This window comes from Gallus gallus, chromosome 1 (assembly GCF_016699485.2).
Source record: "Gallus gallus isolate bGalGal1 chromosome 1, bGalGal1.mat.broiler.GRCg7b, whole genome shotgun sequence".
NCBI classification, from domain to species: domain Eukaryota; kingdom Metazoa; phylum Chordata; class Aves; order Galliformes; family Phasianidae; genus Gallus; species Gallus gallus.
This window is the reverse complement of record NC_052532.1, coordinates 112,020,428-112,040,041: the sequence shown is the minus strand read 5'-3', so window position 1 is coordinate 112,040,041 and position 19,614 is coordinate 112,020,428. Positions and strand designations below refer to the sequence as shown.

The 19,614-nt window shown below is 35.8% G+C and overlaps 1 protein-coding gene across 14 annotated transcripts in view; it reads right to left on the bottom strand.

Annotated features, from left to right (window-relative positions):
* CASK (calcium/calmodulin dependent serine protein kinase) overlaps positions 1 to 19,614 on the bottom strand; it is a 195,396-nt gene that overhangs the window by 42,087 nt on the left and 133,695 nt on the right. For 8 of the 14 annotated variants that reach the window (XM_015301649.4, XM_015301645.4, XM_025145956.3 and 5 more), the window contains 2 exons: positions 18,346 to 18,363; positions 10,385 to 10,506 (listed from right to left, as the gene is read on the bottom strand). In XM_015301649.4, the coding sequence (XP_015157135.1) occupies positions 10,385 to 10,506; positions 18,346 to 18,363 (140 nt within the window). Of the gene's footprint in view, positions 1 to 704; positions 4,540 to 10,384; positions 10,507 to 18,345; positions 18,364 to 19,614 lie in introns of those variants that run through there. The other 6 variants (XM_025145955.3, XM_040664868.2, XM_015301660.4 and 3 more) reach the window with 3 other exon arrangements.

Genomic DNA, 19,614 nt, shown 5'->3' with positions numbered 1-19,614 from the left:
AGGGGAGGAGGTTTCATATCTTCAGACAATTAATATTTTCTCTATGGTCACGGCAAAGTGACAAGCCTTGCCGGAGGGCAGTTAAGACATTAATTAATTATACTGAAAAGGCTGCACTAAAACTCGCTTTTCAGCTCTGATTATCTTACTGTCGGCACTCCATTTCTTCCAATTCTTCTGATACCACAAATAACAGCAAACACAATGAAAAATCCCAAGAAAAAAAATGAAATTAGCACTCAGTCTGCTCTATCAACTTAGAAGAGGAAAAAGAGACTAAGTTAACTCAAGTTGTACTCTTCCACTTTTCTATTTTAATACTTGGTGAGTATGCAGTACTCTTTTATAAAACACATTGTATGCTATGAAACAGAAATCAAAGAAAATAACTGTAAAACACCACAGCAAATGTAACCTTAAGAATTCCCAAGATTTTGATACTTATCATTTTAGTCTCACTCCTCAATCTGAGTTTTCAGCACTTACTACCCAGAAAGATACCAAAATTAAGAGCTTGCTATGAAGTTTAACAATCACAACCAATACAAACACAAATCTTGATATGAAAACATAAACTGACGTTATAATTAACAGAATAAAACTGCTTCTTAAAAAGACAAGCTTTACTTTCAATTTTGCATTCTAGAAAACAAATGCTATGTATATCCGCAACCAGTCAAGAAGTACTGTCACTATTAGTTTACCAGCTTTCTTCTTAGGAGTCAAGACGTTTGTCTTCTGCCTGTAAAGCAGGAGCCTGTTTCTTCTGATATGAAAAAGCAGACAGCGCAGAAGCCTAATCCACAATCAGGCAGGCAAGACAAAACAACAAATTCTTCTCTTCTGACTACTTTTTCAGATGTGCAGAGATTCCTTTTTAACCCTTCCCTGTAACAGAAGTCAGAGTACTGTCCAAACACAATCCCCATTTAATGTTACACTCAGAAACGAGGTTCTGGAAATTTAATCCCACTGTGTGGTCTAATTTTAAATGCAACCAATGTTTGACCATACAGAAAAATCAGTAAATATTTTATCTATCCAGAATGTGGTAGTTTCTTTGATGTAAAGGAGAAACTTTTCTTAAAACATGACCTATTGAACTGCTGGAATATAAAAAAAACCCTACAATCTTTCTAGAGACAAATGTGTAACATTTTGTGAGGAGCTGGTTATAATTCAAACAGACAGACAGTGGGCTGGCAACCTTAACCATTAAAACCCTGAACAGAAACATCTAAAAACAATTATTAAAACACATGGCCTTACATATTTGTCTTTTCCTTTCTGAATAATAAAGCCATATGACACCTGGTGACATTAGAGGAATGTTTTTCATCACGTCTAGGTTTTTGTACTGTCTAAGAACTTTACAGTTGAGGTGCTGCCCCTTGTACAGCAACAGTTATTAACAAGCAGCCTTGCTGCCATTTGCTGCCTTTCACCGATGCCTGTAGTAGCACACCATTTATCCCAGAGGCTTAATGGGCCACGAGATGAAAGAAACTGGTTACCTACTGAATGAAATCACGTTCACAAGCACTACTGTCAAATAAGTGCTAAGATTTAAGAGCCCATTTGTTAACAGATATATTACTTCATTAATTTATCTTCCAGTTCTCTTTCAGCATTTCCTTTTCCATGCAAAATGTCATCAGCTTCCAATGGGAGTCTGCTTCCTTATGATTCCACATGCTCAAGGATGCACTCTCTGAAGGTAACAAATCCAACTGGGAAACAAACTAAATAACAAGGTCACAGTTGGAAAGGCTTTAACTTTTGTTTGACAGCAACTTTTTCCTTGTTTTGCACCATTAAGGACCATGCCTGAAGTTCATTATGATTATCCGTGATCTAATTAATATTCATTTCCCAGCACAATTCTTCAGCAAAAGTTACACTTGATCCTACATAAAAGTCCAAAGCACATTTAAGATTTCGTGACTGCTAGAGCATTCCAGGCTACAGATCTGCTGGCTTTGAATTGTATCTCTGTGATACACTTGTTGCAGGATAGGAGTATAATCAACCTTTACATTCAAGAACCTTACACAGTGAAATGCAATGCTATGAAACAGTGACCAAAACTACTTGAACAGAAGGTTACACATAGCAGAATATTGGATAAGACAGATTCCTTGGCAAAGTATCCACAGAACAAGACGGTTTGAAGCAGTCCATCAACTCTGTACAGACAGACAGATTGGCATCTGCATATGTCACGTCACAGACCTGACAGTTGCTATGACTGCAGCTTGCAATTTCAGGCACTCATTCTTCCACTACCCCTGAGAACATACTCAATGAATTAAGTCTTATCTAATAGAAAGTACTGAAGGAGTGCAAAACAATCAAAACACGCTGCCTGTTTTCCAAACAAGGAAATGCCAGTGATCAGTTCTTCAATTTCACTGATAACAAAATAAGAAAAAAATTTCTGAATGTGTACCAGGGATGCAAGAAAAAAATTATGTCTAGAAAGTCAATGAAGCATTGGAATGAGCTACTGTGAGGAAGGAAGGAATTTCCTTTACTGAATTTTTTAATAACATGATAGCAAAGCATCAGTGGAAACCCCTTCCAATTCTATTTCCATGTGTTCACCTGCTGTCCCCATTTTCTTTAAAAAAACCCAAAACACTGGGGAAAAAAAGAGAAAAAAGATCCCGTAATTTTATTTTCACATGGTACTTGAACATATTTGCAACTTCATGGTCACAATATTTCAGTAACATAGACACTTAATTTTTTTTGCTGCACCAGATATTTAAATTGATGCTCATTTTAAGAACAAAGAAGGCAAAACACATCTTAAAGATGATACCAAGCAGCTAATAAAAGTAAACATAAACACAGAGGAAAACCAATCCCTCATCACAGAAAAGTTTATAAAAAGACACTTTGATATTCTTTACAGAACAACATTTATCCTCATCTTACCCCCATATACCAAAATGGGCTAGCAATCCATAGCATGAAATATAGATACAGGTAAGCCTATATGGGTGACGCTGAACGTATTTTGCAGTAGGAGGTCTCAGTGTTGAGGTTACAGCCATTTTTGTTTCTTCCTATCCATGTAAATCTTTTGTAATAACATAAAAATGTAATGCAGCGAGCTCATTCATACAGAGAACAGTCAACGTGTACCAGCCAACTACTTGAATGACTGGTAGCGGGATGCAGGGAGGCCTGACAGACTTCAAAGGCATATTCTACAGGGATGTTACTGTATTGCCCTTGGGTATCTTAGACTTACTGTAGACTAAGTGCAGACTAAAATATGAGTCTGAAGAAAACCTGCAGCACCAACAAATTGGAGGTGCTACCAAACATTTGGAGACCGTATCCTAGACACTCTAGCATTTATTTTTGACAGTTGTCAAAGTAAGCCCCAAGCTCTCAGAGAAGTAAGATTGTTTGGGAATGCTACGTTTTAAAAGGAAAAAAAAAAAAAAGGTAGTCCTTATGCTTAAAAAAAAAAAATTGAAACTAATCTGAATCACACCCAACAAAAAAAGAATGAAAGAGAATATGCAAAGTCAAATATGACAATGGTTCTCCATATCTTAAAACAGTACCAGAGATGTTAACTAAATATTTCACAAGCACAAGGAATATCCTTTAGTGTACTTTGACAGATGTGGGCCTAACACCATAAAAATACACTGTATTTTTTTAGATTCTGTATACTAAAAGAGATCTGCAAATGAATGCTTTTGGAATAAGACAATGCTGGTTGCACAGACACACATATATGCACAGACACAATGACACACTCAACACTGGGGACATGACATTAGGCCAAGAGGAATGGGCTAAAAAGTGCTATCCTCATTCTACATATGCATTTTTTAAGCTGTATTTCTCTTGGTGATTCACCATATCAATGGTATCACTGGTTATCACACATCACTATGCCTACAAATATTCACAAGTGATAGAAGTTTAGTTAGAGAGAAGACAGGTTAAATGCAACACAACAACTGCTGCAGTGCCATGCAATCCAACTCAGAATTTTGCAGTTGTAAAGTGATGGTTACACACATTTCTCAAATACAGTAAAATAAAATAAAATAAAATAAAAATCGTAATCAACATAAATGTTAGTTTTAGCTTTTATTTGCATTAGTCTTGTGTTTAAGAGACCCCATCACACATCAATATTCTATATATTAACAAAGCATAGAACAAAAATGGTTTCTGCTCTGGAGACTACTTGTAGGACAAATTATTGCTATAAATCTGTAAAGCAGAGAAATAAGAAGAGCAAGAAAACAATGAGATGATGCTGCCTAGCAGAATGATCTACATACCCTGGAAACACAGAAAGTAAAATTCAAAGATATGAAGGAAGTTGAAAATGGAAGATATTTTAGAGAACAAAACAATGCAGAGGACATTCTAGAATTGTCTCTGCTTCTAGTTCTCTTTCAAATATGGCCTTTTGGACAATTTACCTTTTAGAGAAAAAATACACTCTGCTGGTGATGAGGATTCAGTCCACTTGCTGAGAGAATTCTTCCAACAGTTCTCCCTAAGGCTTGGTTGCTGCTCCTGCTATTCTACTTGGGAAATGAGTTTCCACTGCAGTGTGAGAGACAGTCCCTCCCACTCCCTGGGGCTGAGCATGCTGCCTCTGCTGGACTGGGATAAAAGCCAGATCTGGTTCCCCAAATAGCAAGGTGTTCTCCTGCCAACAGTTTCTTTCTATCTTTTTTTAATCAAATATTTTCCATTTGCTTTTGTCTAACAAACGTATCAATTATAATATAATTAAAAATAGGAAATCAAGGTGATTAAAGAATGAGAAAGGTTTATTTCTCATAAGCATAGAGGGAGTTTGGCAATTTATCTAGTACAAATACACTTTCTGACTTACATTTGGGACAGAAATGCATTCATATTTTACTACAACATGTTCCACTTATTAGTTTTAGCATAATCAGTATTCAAGAGATTAAGTACAAATCATATTCAAAAAAACCTGAGCCACACTGTGTGCTTCACATAGAAAGCCACAGTTAAATGAAAACACAGAAAAATCAGCCAGTAAATGAAAATATTTAAGCTTTCTAGTCTCAGCCTGAAAATAAAAATGCCTTTTGCTTTGCTTTTATAAAGCGTGTAACAGAATTTTCAAATTAACACACTTTGCTCAGAAAATAGCAAAGGGGGGACAAATATAGGAAGAGTTACAAACGTTTGCAGATAGAGAACTGGAGTGTCAGTCATGATGGGGCACTTAAATACACTTTAATAAGAAACATTCAAACATCCTGCCAACATCCAACATTGAGAGGGTAAACAGAACAAAACAAAATAAACACAGTTGGAAGTTTTAGCCAACGATGTAAGAGGCTAAACTGAGAACCCAGCAGCATTCTTTTTAGGAGAAGCAAAAGTATGTTTCCTTAAAAGTCTGGACTTCAGGACTGAATCTGTTCAGATGACTGAGTTCAAAAGAAATACTAAGGGAATTCCAAAATGTGCATGTATGCATGTTCCTTTGATACATTACCATTAGCAGCAGAGGATAACAGACACAAAAAAAGAGATTCTCTTGAAAAATTAGTATGTCTTAAATCTATCCACTGTGAATAAAAATTCATCTTTAAGGGGAAGAAGTGGCTACACATAAATGTATGTTTCATATAACTACTGCAAAAATCAGCAGTTTCATTACATTTAAGTAAAGCTGTATGTGTGTAACATATTACACCAGCGGAAGGTAAAACAAAATTTCTTGAAAACTCATCATGCTTTCATTGCAGATACATTTAGAAAAATAACACTTACCTTAAATATTCCATCTATGAAAATAATGCAACTTCTTAAATTAACAGACAAAATATACCAGCCTAGAGCACTATCTGACTGAGGACAGAGAGACACAGACAAAGCTAGCAGCATAGAGAGGCCCCAGTCACACAAAAGCTGATATTGTTCTCCCACTGAACAAAAATCTCACTTGTAAATTGAACGACATCTGCATTCAGAATCACCCACAGAAACTGTCCCTGGAGAGGTGACCAAACTACTTGAGTCAACAAGAGAAAGATAGCAGCTTCTAGTTTTGCTTTTTAGCAAACCTGGCTTCCTCTGATGTATTAATAGACAGAAAACACGGTTTGTTAAGATCTTCCCCATTGGGCCTTGAAGCCCAGTACACTTTTCAAAACAGAATGATCATTAATAATTTTTTTTTTTTTGTCATGACACAGAAAATAGCCAAACACAAAAGCCTCCAAAATCAGTAATCTCCTCACATTCAATTCTAACTTCCTGACCAGTACTGCTGACAAAGGCAGTAAAGCATCCTCGGATCTGACACATGAAAATCAATTAAAAAAAATAATTATGTAAGTTTTAAGAAATCTGTCAGTGATAATAAAAGGCTGTTCCACTACTCCAATTTAACTTCTTTTCTTCATGAAGTTATTTATATCCTTCACTTCATTATGTTCTTTATGACCTATACTGGATACCAAAATGAATAAATCAATATTTTTTTATGGTCCTAACACCAGAAACTTCTAAGCTCCAAACAGGAACATCATACAGCATTAACCACAATTACGATCATCAGATTTCTAAAAGGAGTGTGAAAAAATACCTGTCCAATCCAAAGCTACTCTTTTACTTTATAGGAAATAACAACTATTAAGCTGTTATATATATACATATGTTAATAAATACACTTATTTCTAGAAGGTCTCTTTTTTTAGCTCCCCCTGTGAACAAAACTGAGATTGTAATAATGAACTGTTTAACTTTTGTACAGTAAAAACAAACAAACAAAAAAGCAACACCAAAAGCATTCTACTCAGAATCATGTAAAAATCATGCAATGGAAATATTAAATAAGATCACATGAGGATATGGTGGTATATTGAAGGACTGGGCCCAGGGCGAACATATGTTACTTTGTAAGCAAATGTCACCTTTTCCTCCTTTGTTTTGAACTGCTTTGGCAATCAAGTTGAAAGAGTCTTATGTCAGTTAATCAAAGTAGATAAAAATTAATTGATTAAAAACAATCAATGGGGTGATAAAGATCCCCTTTTCTTTGGCTTTCAGTCCTGCTTTCTACAGCTTTCAGAAATGCACCTAAGTTAATGAATCATTGACATCATCTACTTTGTGGTTTATTATCCAGAAAACAAACAAACAAACAAACTTATGCTCTTAATACAAAGATTATTATTATTATTATTTTTCCCCAGAGAAAAAAGAGTTAGTTCAACAGCAAAAGAAGATATTTCAGCTGAAGGAATGATCTATCATCATGTGCCTAATCTAAAAATAAGAATAATTCTTGAGAAAGAGTAGAAACATGAGAACAAATCTAACTGTGGTAAGAGGCCAAGAAAGAGGAACAGCAGTTTTTAATGCAAAGTGACAGCCAAAACTTTATGACAGTATACAAAATTCCTACATAGTGGAACACAATGCTTCACAGGTGACTTGTTCTGGTGGCCTTGTTAGTTTTGTTGGCCTCAAATATTCTGAAAGGAATAAACTGTTTCCCAGTCAGAACTTCATTCAAACACAACTGATGAATTTTTCAGAGTTCAGAGAGAAACTAGCATAGCATTAACACATAAGGAGAAGTCAAAGCTCCCTCTAGTTACTGAAACATAACCTTCTCTTTCAAATAACAGTCTGTAGCTTGCTTCAGTCTTTCACATGCGACTGCTACTGTTAAAGAACAGAAAAAAGAAAAACATCACAGAAGCTTGAGTTAATGCCTAGAAGACCTATCACTCAGCAAAATACTTCCACTAAGGCCACGCGGTCTGAAAAACACCCAAGAAATTATATGATGACAAAATAATCATAGAATCAGAATGGTTTGGGTTCAGAGGGACCTTAAAAACAATCTAATTCCAAACAGGGACACTTGGACTGTCCAAGCAGGGACACCTTCCACTAGATCAGGTTGCCCAGGGCCCCATCCAACCTAGTGCTGAACAACTCCGGGGCATTCATAGCTTCTCTGGACAACCTGTTTCAATGTTCCATTCTTACAGTGAAGAATTTCTTTATTATATCTAATCTAAATCAATCCTATTTTAGTTTAAAACCATTACTCTTTGTCTGATTGGTACACTCCCCAACAAAAAGTCTCACTCCATCTTTCTTACAGGTCCTCTTTAGATACTGAAAAGCTGCTATAAGGCCTCCCCGGAAGCCTTCTGAATCAACTCAGCTCTCTCAGTCTGTCTTCACAGGAAAAGTGCTTGAGCCCTCTGATCATCCTTGTGGCCCTCCTCTAGACTCTCTCCAAATTGTTCCATGCCCTTCTTATGTTGGGTACCCCAAAGCTGTATGCAGTACTCCAGCTGGGATCTCACAAGAGTGGAGTAGAGGGGGAGAATCACCTCCCTTGTTCTGCTGGCCACGCTTCTTTTGATGCAGCCCATGATATGGTTGGCTTTCTGGGCTGCAAGTGCACATTACCAGGTCATATTGAGATTCTCATCAACCAGCACCCCCAAGATACTCTCCTCAGGACTGATCTCGATCCATTATTCGTTCACCTCGCATTTGTGCTTGAGATTGCCCCATGTCGGGTGCAGAACCTTGCACTTGGTTTTGTTGAACTTCATGAGGTTCACATAATGGTTAAAAAATCTGAATCCTTTCTGCATGAGTGACACAAGTATTTAGGCTCTTATTATTACCCTCATGTTATTCACCTTCTGCTCAGATTTTAGCTTTTTCTCCTTAATATTAACTGATCAACTTTCTGTACTGCAATGTGAAATATAACAAAAGTAACAATTTGAGCTTCAGGAACACAAGCTAAACAAACTCACGCTGAGATAAAAACTTTCACATTTTAATGCAAATTCTAAGACAAACTGTTGGGGACACAATTCAGGAAAGTCATGAGCTCCTAATCCCTTATTCCTGCATGCTTCATATATTTTTAACCAGTTTTTTAATATAAAATACATAAACAGTTGACAAGAGCAAAGATTAGTCTGGATTCTTGTGCCACAGCAATGCCCTCATCACTTACAAACTAGCTATCTGCAGTTCCTTGAGTCTTATAGGAGCAGCTGTGTTTTGAGAAAGCGTTATCAGAAGTCTTATGTTCTCATACAAACTAGTTCATGCAGGTTGGGTACTCTTCCAGATGGAAGCACGTGCTGATTTTTACTCTTTAAATTTTAAGGATGCTCTGAGTACAGATGGTCCAACAATCACTAACCACTAACCAATTCGTAACAAATACACTAACCACCTACTACATTCAAAGTGTTTGGACACCAAAAGAAACAAGGCACCATCTATATTTGGATCATATCCCTGCAAAGTCATTTATTGGAATTAAAACATTCAGCAGTTTTTCAGAAACCCTTTACAGTTTCTACTACCATAACCATCTACCTGCCTATTATAATACCTGGAATGACTCTTATTTTTGTGTCTCTCGTGGTATAAAAAGCAAATTCATGATATTCACTGAGGCTTCTAGGCTGTAAAATTTAAGACATAGTAACAAAACAGTCATCATCTACATCATTATATGAACATTTTGTGTTGATTGAGGAATGCATTTTGAGTGGATCCTCTGATTACGTCAACCTACCATTCTTCAACTTTCACAACAGTGTTAGTAGAGCATATTTACTTCCAAATTAATAAAATAGAAAGTGCTGACCACCCAGAAGAAGGTGCAATCCAAAGAACTGCAGTCCAACCAGTTTAGAAGAAAAGCCCTCCAAGCACACAGAATTGTTGACATTGGGTCCTCAGAGTAAACTTTTTTGCTCTACAGATTTGTTAATTTTATGCTGCAGTACTTGCTTATGTACACATAGCCTAGGCCTCTATGGATTTGTTTCCTTTATCTGAGTGTTTTCACAGAGTAATGTGTAGGTTGCTTTAGAAAATGTTTAGCTTTGTCCGAAAACAAGTCCTTCAACATAAGTCTTTAACATAAAATGTTCATATAAATATGCACGATATATTCTGGAATCAAATCTGGGAAAGTTTTTTCAGCTGCATTTTGACCTTTATTTTAGATCCCTACACTGTGTAGACACAGAAGCCAATGAAATCTTGGTAAGTTTCTGAATCTATCCTTCCAAGAAGGTCTTAGAACTGAATGTGAGGGATGACCTATAACCTTGCAGTGATGCTGAAGGTCTTCCTTGCAGTCAATAGTTGAAGTTGAGGAAACAGGTAGACCTCAAAATTGTATGTTTTCACGAATTCACACGTTTTTGGAGGTAGTATGATATGTTCACTAGTTAGGTCTGCTTGGTTAAAAACTATTAAGAAATATCAATTGGATTTCTGCATGTGACAGCAAACAAAATATTGTTCAATGAACAACAGATACAGAAACTGCTTATCCAAGAAAACTTACATCTAGTAGCGTGTGAAGATGTTGATCCTGGAAAACACTGTGAAGAAAATCTAAGTCTTTTTCACTGCAATCTGTAAGTGCATGAATTTCCTCCAGGCTGTCCAGCACCTGTGAGACTGCTCCTATGGGGCAATAAACAGGAGGAAAAAAAAATCAATAGAGCAAAGACTCACAGTAAACTGAAGTTCTGAAAAGAAAACTCAATCTGACAGGAACTTAAAAAAGTCAGAGTTTTACAGGAAAACACACCAAATAACCTTCAGTATAACAACAGTACCCACTCATAGTGCAATTATTCTTAAGAATTGGTTTAACTGAACAGAGGTTAAAACCTTCTTTTATTAACCTTTGCTTGGTTCTATTTAGGGTGGCTTCCAACAATGTCCTATGAAGTCATCACTTGGATTATCTGTGCAACCGCAGGCCCTATCACTCTTACTCCAGCCTTTCCTTTCTTCAGTTTTTTGACTATTGGCCCAACTCAAATACGTATTCCAAACTGGTAGAAATTTGAAAAAAAACAACTAAAATGCTCTCACAAATTTGTTTTAAATTCAGCATCTGTATAAAGGAAGGAAGAGAGAGAAAGACCTGACTGCTGTGTCCTCTGGAGTAAAAAAAACAGACTGTAACATTAGCTCAGTATTTTGTTCAGTTTGTTCTGTTTGTCTCAGTACCTCAGACCCAGATAAAACAATTGCTATATTTTGAGACCAGTGGATTGTTTTGAGTCATAGGAAGATGGGATGATTTTTAATTGGTAAGGGTGAAAGGAGAAATGAGGTACACAGGGACATAACAGAGAACCAAGAAGCATTACAGAAGGTGAAAATCCATGAGGAAAGTTGAACTCATAGTTGGAAAGGATTAAGAAGCACAACATAAATCCACAGAAAAACAGTCCATATTGGTTCTTTGTGGAATACCTTGTTTTAAAAATCAGGTATCAATTATGGCTGCCACTTGTGTGCACTACTAGAATGCTAATGCTGGCTTGTCTAAACACCTACAGCTCATGTCTTCAGATTTTCCACAGTGGTATAAGCAACAGCAAAGATGGTATCTTATTTAGTGCTAGCCTGCAAAAATGCCAGCGTCTGACAGTAAACTGCTGAAGGCTTTGTAAAAAATAAATCTTAAGTCTGGATACAAAATTCTACACACTCTGTATTTCAGTAATTTCTCACTAATGTATTTATTCTGTTTACTTATTTGTCAGTGTCCTGTTGCCAAGAGAGTCGGATAATAAATAAAATTTGAAAAAAATGCTGTATTTCTTGAATTTCCACCTTCTACTATATGAACAATTCTTTCCAGCCTTCCTTACCTTAGGCCTTTTGTAATCTATTTCATTTTCAGAATTTAATAAAAGCAAAAAAACAACTCTCTCCAAAACACACCGAGTCAAATTAAATTCAGTTATTTCTCTGAAAACTGTGAAAACCTGGAATAAAGTTAATGAAATACACAAATGCAACCATGCAAGCTTTGTGACCTGAGTGCTCAGAAGGATGAGCAAATTACAAATCTTGAAAACTTTATATCCCATTTACTAAAAAAATTCGATCTAAGATTCTCCTCTCAGTTACTGAAGCAAGGTTAAGAACTATAGTATTCCACTCAATTACAACTCATGGGACATGAACAATAAGACTTAGTTCTCTGTCATGAAATGTGTCTGACTACTTATCTAGCTGATTTATCAATGCAAGTTATGTTCCTATGAAGTGGTGGCTTCATCACAGGGAATAAGGCATTGTAGCTGATGCACGTTGGATCTGGTGTGCTAAAGAGGAGAAAAATCTGCTCCATCTTTGACAGTGAAAAATCATGTTCAGCTGAAAGAAATCTTCTATATTCCTCTGTCTGTACCATACCTTGTACACTGGGAGACACAGCAGGAAACCTGAGGGAATACAAGGACCTGGTGCCGGTAAGAGCAATTCACAACTAAACCTCAGTGGTACGGAAGAAACTTATTACCTAAGGACAAAATGGGACTGTGCCTAGTTCTTTTTAACATTTTCAGTATGTCCATTAAAGGTTGATGGACTTAGGAGATTCTCAAGCCTAAAGGAAAGTGCTTGACTTTCTAAGATGTGGTTAGCAGAAAGCAGAAAGCATTTTATAAGAATTTCTTTTAATTTCTATTCTTGCCAAGCTCAGATTTTATTTGCTATTTTCTAGCAAAATTTTGCTTTCCAGGCTCAAAACCCTTTCCGTCTATTTGAAGTGTCTACTTTAAGGAATACTTGAGAGGAGATACAATTCAAATGCTCAGATATTTCAAAGTCTCATAATACTTCCTGAAAGTGCTCCTGGAACCAAGACCAGAACCAGGACCAATGACAACTATGCTAGAAGCTGTCTTTTTCACTTGCAAATGACCGAATATTCTGGACCATTGTACTGTTTATTTGACAGTATTATTTAACCTAGAATGTGATATTATGGAATCACATTCCATAAATGTGGCCTTTCAGAAAGAAATAAAAGTTACTTTTTTAATTTTGCATCTGAAAAGCCTTTTGAATATCTGGAAATTCCAGAACACTAAACACTGAGCTCTTGTTTTTTCCTGTCCACTGACTGCATTGACTAGATGGCTGTAGTAGAAAATTTCCAAGAATATCCTTAACAAATTTGATGTCAAGTTCTGATAGTGACTTTGCTAATCTCTCAAAATCACAGTTTCAGTAGTTCTTTTTCTTTCTTTGTTTGTTTCCTACAATCTTGTGGTTTATCTACTACCGTATCTTTCAACACTGTCACACATTTACAAACCATAGTGTGCATTTGCCTGAGAAAATGGCATAGCAGCAATGGACTGACAGCATATTATTGTTTAAAATAGTGACAGTATTTCTGCAGGCATTTTTCTGAACATCTAGCTCTGTTAAAAACACTTAGTTAAAGGCCTAACAATACCATTCAGAAGAATTTTAAATTCAGATAAAAGAAAAACCCCAACCTGTTAATGCACTTGATATTCATGATTATAGTTTATATCCTCTAGAATTAGCATTTCATCTCTTTTCATCATTGAAAATGTAGCTATTTTAGCATCAGCATAGATGATGAAAGACTTAAGTGAGTTGTTACACAGCTATACCATCTAAAGCTTAGATTTAAAAAGATCTATACTAGTTACAGACTCTACATGTTAAAAATTATAATATAAATATTAGGAAACCGAGAAAAAAAAAGAAATTAATCAACTTGACTTTATTTTAAAGACTCTGTAAAGTAAACTTGGCTCTAAAGTGCTGATTACTGACACTGAACTTGCCCAAGCTAATTAGGTGATAAGAGCCTCACCCTGAACATCAAGTTACTATATAAGATATAAACACAAATGACTGTGCAGGAAAGGTTGTAAGGACAGTGACAGAAGTAGGAGACTTTTACTGGTGTAGAAACAAAACCTGAAACAAATGTCTTTCTCTGAGAAGACTGTTGTGAAATCTCCTGTAACTGGACTTGTGTTCTCTGTACACAAGAGATGGTATCATGGGCCATGCATACAACTTCACTTTTTCTGTACTCCCATAATAAGAAAGTACAGCTGAGACTATTCACAGTTCCCTCTGTGTTGACACCTCCAAAAGGCTGGGTGAGAATGTGAGAACTCTGGGTTCTCACATTAAAGACAAAGAAACAAAACAGCCAGGATGCTTAAAATAGTCTTCTGCAGTCATTAGTAGTACATAAACTTTTTTTTTTGTTAATGGAATAACTTCCTAGGGATAATACTAAACTGCTTAAAAGAAGACAGGAGTTTAGACTGAGTACTTTTCTGCACACTGAGGCAGTTCTATTAATTGTCAGACCTATTTGCTTTATAAGACAATAACTGGATCATTTTTTTTTGTCCAATGTGTGGTCAAAGTCATCACAGGTATTTCCCTACTTTATGGAGGTAATCATTCAGATACAGATCTGTCTTAAACTGAATTCTGCCTGCAGAGCATTTATAGTTCTCAGAGCATTTATAGTTCTCGGCAGAGCTGGTCATCACTGGAGACTAGGAGATCATGGTTCATCAAGTTACAAGTAGAAGAAGCTTTGGTAAAATAGAATGCTGTTACCGCACCCTTGGATCTAGCTATTTTAGCCTGGAACAGGTAATTTTCCTAGAGGAACTATCTTTAGAGATAGAAAGCATTCCTTTGATCCTTCCCTCCAAAATAAAAAAAAAAATTCTCAAAAATACTAATCTAAGAAACAGTCTTTATATTCTGCAATAGAAATACGTCTCCACCACAAAGCACCCCCAAAAGTTTGTTCTTCTGAGGCCCAGAAGACATGGCGGGTAGAAATGACTTCCTGTCTTATGCAACAGGCAGCACAGAGAATTACAAGCTTCTTTTTATGTGGCCCTGATTCTGTGACTAAAAGATTGTTTAGGTAAAAAACTTAGATCTTGCTGAAAAACAGACGGGGAAAAAGAGAAATCTTATTTTTATTTAATACTGATGATTAGGCATTTACTTAAATCTTGCTCAGTCATAAACCCTCCTCTGAGCAATGTAAACTTGTGAAAGGAAGCCTGACCTTCTCTAAATACAGCACTATACAATTATGACCTTTTTCCAACCCTCCTGCAATTAGTGTTCCAGAAAATGACTCTGCAGAAGATGTTGTAATAACCATTATAATAATAGTACATTTTTATTAAAGTCACACTGGCAAGATTCAACCCCCTTGGATCTGTAGAACTGTATAGTACTATTTTAAGTCTCCCACATCAACTACTCATTTTAATTCAGTTCATTCTCTTTCTGAATTTCGAACAGCTTTTCAACTACTGTATATGTTATATATAGGTAAATATGTTTTGGAGATTTTACAGTGGCTTTTAAATGACTAACCAAAGATTAGCTGCTATCTGTAGTTTCCCTACATATCACGATTCTGTCCTTATGCCATTTAATCTACAGTCAACATGAGCGACTTTCTCCTACTTCATCTCTTGGCTGCCTTCTTGTGTGCAGCCAGTGGAAATGAAATTAAAGAACAATCCTGGCTCTCTAAGCACACACATTTTAGAAGGCACTTTGTTTATGAAGAACTCTTGAGGCTAGCATATCCAGTAAAGTCAACAAAAAATGTTAGAGATTCTGAGGTTTCAGGAAGACTGAATGAAGACACAAGATACTATCTCATAAAAAAACCAAGAACATAATCTTTGGGTATTATTATCAAGTGCAGTTATTGTCAGAAAAAAAATGAACTTGTAAATACCATGAGATTCTGACAGAGCTCATCTGATGAAGTGACATCATGCTTACAAACTGCAATGTGAGATTCAAGCTTCATGTATTAAAAAAATAACATGACGACATTCAAAGATTCTTTCCTCCTGCATTAAGACTCCAGTGAGACTTATGCACTTAAACTACCTGTTTAGTGATGACAGTACAAATCTGTGCCTCCATTAGCTTTGTTCTGTTGCATCTGATTAGAATAAACTAAAAGCATAAGGCATAAATGTTTAACATAGTAGGTAATTAAGAAAAACATCAAAATGTTGCAGAAATGATCGTGTGTCTCTCTGCTGAGATTTTCAAATCATGCTCAGACACGCATGGAAAGTTGTCTATTTCAGCAATACATGAATGCTTAGGCTCAATAGCAGCATAATTATAAAATTCTATACCCATGCTATATATAAAAAAACACATTTGTCTCAGTAGCATCAGACAGAAGTTAACAGTGTACAAGAAAGAACCCCTCTACTTCCTCTTGGTCCTATAAAGCAAATGCTAAACCTATTGTGTTTTCATTAAAGGCAAGAAAAGAATGGTTTACAAATGACAGGACCTATCCACTACTTGTGCAGATGTAACTTTAGGTTAACGGAAAGCCAACTGAGAATCAAATGCTCTTCATTACTTTAAACTACATCTGCATGAATCACTGGAGCTCAGATGACTCTAACTTCACATAGTTAAGTTGCTGCTCTTTGCTGCTCACTCATTGCAGAGCAAGCATCTCTGTAAGGACAGAAGACAGCTGAAGAGTACATATATATATGGCTATTATAGTTTAAAATAAGGCAGGAGATGTGTTTCACATACATACACAACAGTTTAATGAAATCTAAAGGCAGACAAGGACTCCTCTAATTTCAGCTATGTAGTGTTCAGTGACTTCTTGCTTCCTGTACTGAAACCAAAGAGCCAAGTTTAGGTACTCTCTACATTTACAAATACACTCCTACAAGCACACAATTCTATGAATGTTACTGGGAAGCATTTAAGAGAGTAATGATATATGTATGTATAGACATATATATTATATATACATAAAAATCAGGAAAAGGGAGAGAACTAGAAAGAGACTATATGGAGACTATAATGAAACCGTAGAAGAAAAGCAGTTGGTGCGATGGAAGAATACGGTTAAGAAAGTGGGATAATTAAAAAAAAAAAGGGGGGGGGGGGGTGGGGGAATAATATCTCAGGAATACGCAGAAGGAAAGAAAGGCAAGTAAACTTTGGAGAAAATGAAAAGAAATAGATCCTTGTTTTATTCTGCACACACAGGGGCACTATGAGTTCATGTATCTCTGGCTTTCTTCTCCTTCTGTACTTGGGACCTCCACACAAAGGCTGCCAATCCCTTTTCCCAGCTTCTCTCTCCCAAAAACTAGCTACAAGCGTGATGTAAAACAGCCTAGGGTCAGAATAGACCCATACCTTACAAACTGCATGCTTACAGGCAACTAAACAAAGAACTACTTTAACAAATGAGTGCCCTTCACTACTATTTCTTTGGGTACTTTCTTCCTCATCACAAAAATGTATGGAAATACTCTTCTGACCAGTAAGAGAACAGCACAGCCTTTTATTCATTAAGTTTACTGAAGGTGGCACATTTCAAAACAAAATAATTGGCCGAGGCTTTATATGACAGCTTCTATTTTATTACAACTATATACAAATAATAGTTTCAGAAATTTAATATGAAAATCTACTGAGTTCTCTTTCATATATTATTGGATGGGGATTCTGAGAGAGGGCAGTAGGAGGTAAAGGAAGAAGCTCCACAATCTCTAAGATCAAAAGGATCAAATAAACAACAATCCCTGACTTTGACCAGAGATGGAGGCACAGACAAGTGCCTTGCTGCCCTGAACTAGGATGGTAGAGGTGTCAGTCTATGAATCTTAACATGATGCAGGAAAAGCAACACTTTTATAGCTTATCTTTTCAGATGCTGCATTTGTTGGTTTTGAAATGTTTGTGGTTTGTATCACAAGGTCTAACATTTCACACTTGTTCTTCTGTCTAGCACGTTCTGCAAGTTTAGAAGTGCTTGTGCTTTCAGTCTGCACAAAGCGTGCAGCTAACTTGCAGCACAACATCCGCCCTACGTCTCAGTAATATTTCTTCATTAAGGAGACACATTGTATAGCTATTTAAATCAACTGTATATGCATGCATATACAGTTCATATGCATATATTACATACCAATGTCAACACAGAATGATCAAGAAAGTTCATGCAAAGGTACAGCAAGAAAATAATATAGAACTAATGCTACAGTGTATACTTAGTGTTCAGGAGAAAAAAGTCGTTAGTCCATGAAAACATTAATTTGGGAATTAAAATGCAAAACTAAACAACTTTATTTTGTATTAATTTAATGAAAATTTAATTTTATTTCAATTGTGTTGCAAATATAAAAAACAATTAGACAAAAATCCCAGTTAATTTTAATACTGCCTCTAACCTACAGCACTCAGAATTCCCTGGAAAATGGTATTATTTCAGGTTAATTACATTTTGAAAGTTATAGATAGATTTAAGCACAATATACAGGCTATTTTTCTCAAGCAGGCAGTATTAAAACTGAAAATAGTAAAGTGAAGAGAAAAAAAGCTGATTTTTAAACATGCAAAGACACACACTATAGCTGAATGCTATGCTTTAAAGGAAAACAAAGGGATACCTACTTTCTGCTGCTAGAAGTCCTAGTAGGAAGGCAGCATTTGGACAAACAACAAACAGTATGAAGATTTCAGAACAAGCAATTTATAAAGCTGCAGCCCAGCATACTACTTTAGCCACAAAACAGTCAATACCTCCCCCATCTCCTGTTTTTTTTTTTAGTTTTTAATAATATGATTTCCATGTGTGGAGCAAGTGGGACTTGTAGAGTGGGATAGCAGGAAAACAAGCACTTGGCATTGGGAAAGTAGCACATATATGCAGTGTTAAGCATCTAAAATAGCAGATTTTTTTCCAACTCTGTTGTACTATTTTAAAAAACTCCCAGACAAAATGATTTAAAGTAAGAGGATCATAGCAAATGAAACGATAAACTATTATAACATACTGTCAGTGAAGTGTAACTTGCTATTAATTACTTAACACACATTTACTAATTAGAATTTAGCAATGTTATACTGAAATAATTGAACAAAAGTTTCAGTGATTTAATTACAGGAACCATTTGGAAATATACACACTTTATTACTGATTTTAATTAGTGCTGACTTGCTATATCAATACTTCATTTTTGTACAATGTCTAAACATACCACAAGAAAGACAAATAGCTGAAAAAACAAAGATAATAATGAAGTATTGGAAATACTCTGACTTAGGATCTGAACACTGACAGTCAATCATACTTGCACAACTAGTCGAGCAATAGTAACAGTAAATTATAGGGTGAATACAATTTATTACCTTTTCTCATATACTTCAAAACATTACACAAGACTCTTTGCAAATATTTAGAAAATCAGTGGTAGTATTTGCAGAATAGTATATTTCTTCCTCATATAGCTGAGACAGAGTTTTTAAGCTAAGAGCTTATACTGCTCATATTTTATAGTATGTACACTCCACAAAAATACTTGTGAATCAAACTAGTTTCACAGATGTTTAAAACCGATCTGATGACATGGCCAAATGGTTGTTGTGTGATCCCACTGTGAAAGCCTGTCAGATTGAGCTTTTATTTTTTGATACAGCAAAAGAGTCTAGTAAGAAAAAAGGCATGACCTTTACTATTTACATAAAGCAGTAATATAAAATATCAAAATGTGTTTATAAAGAAATGTCATATGAAATGTTTCCCTTGCAATTTGAAGAAACACGCCAGAAACACTAATGCAGACATAAAATACCTGCTTACTATGCAATAATAAAGCACTGCTGCTGTGTTCCTAATATTACACCTCTACTGCAGAGCTCAGAGAGCACATAAATGCTCAA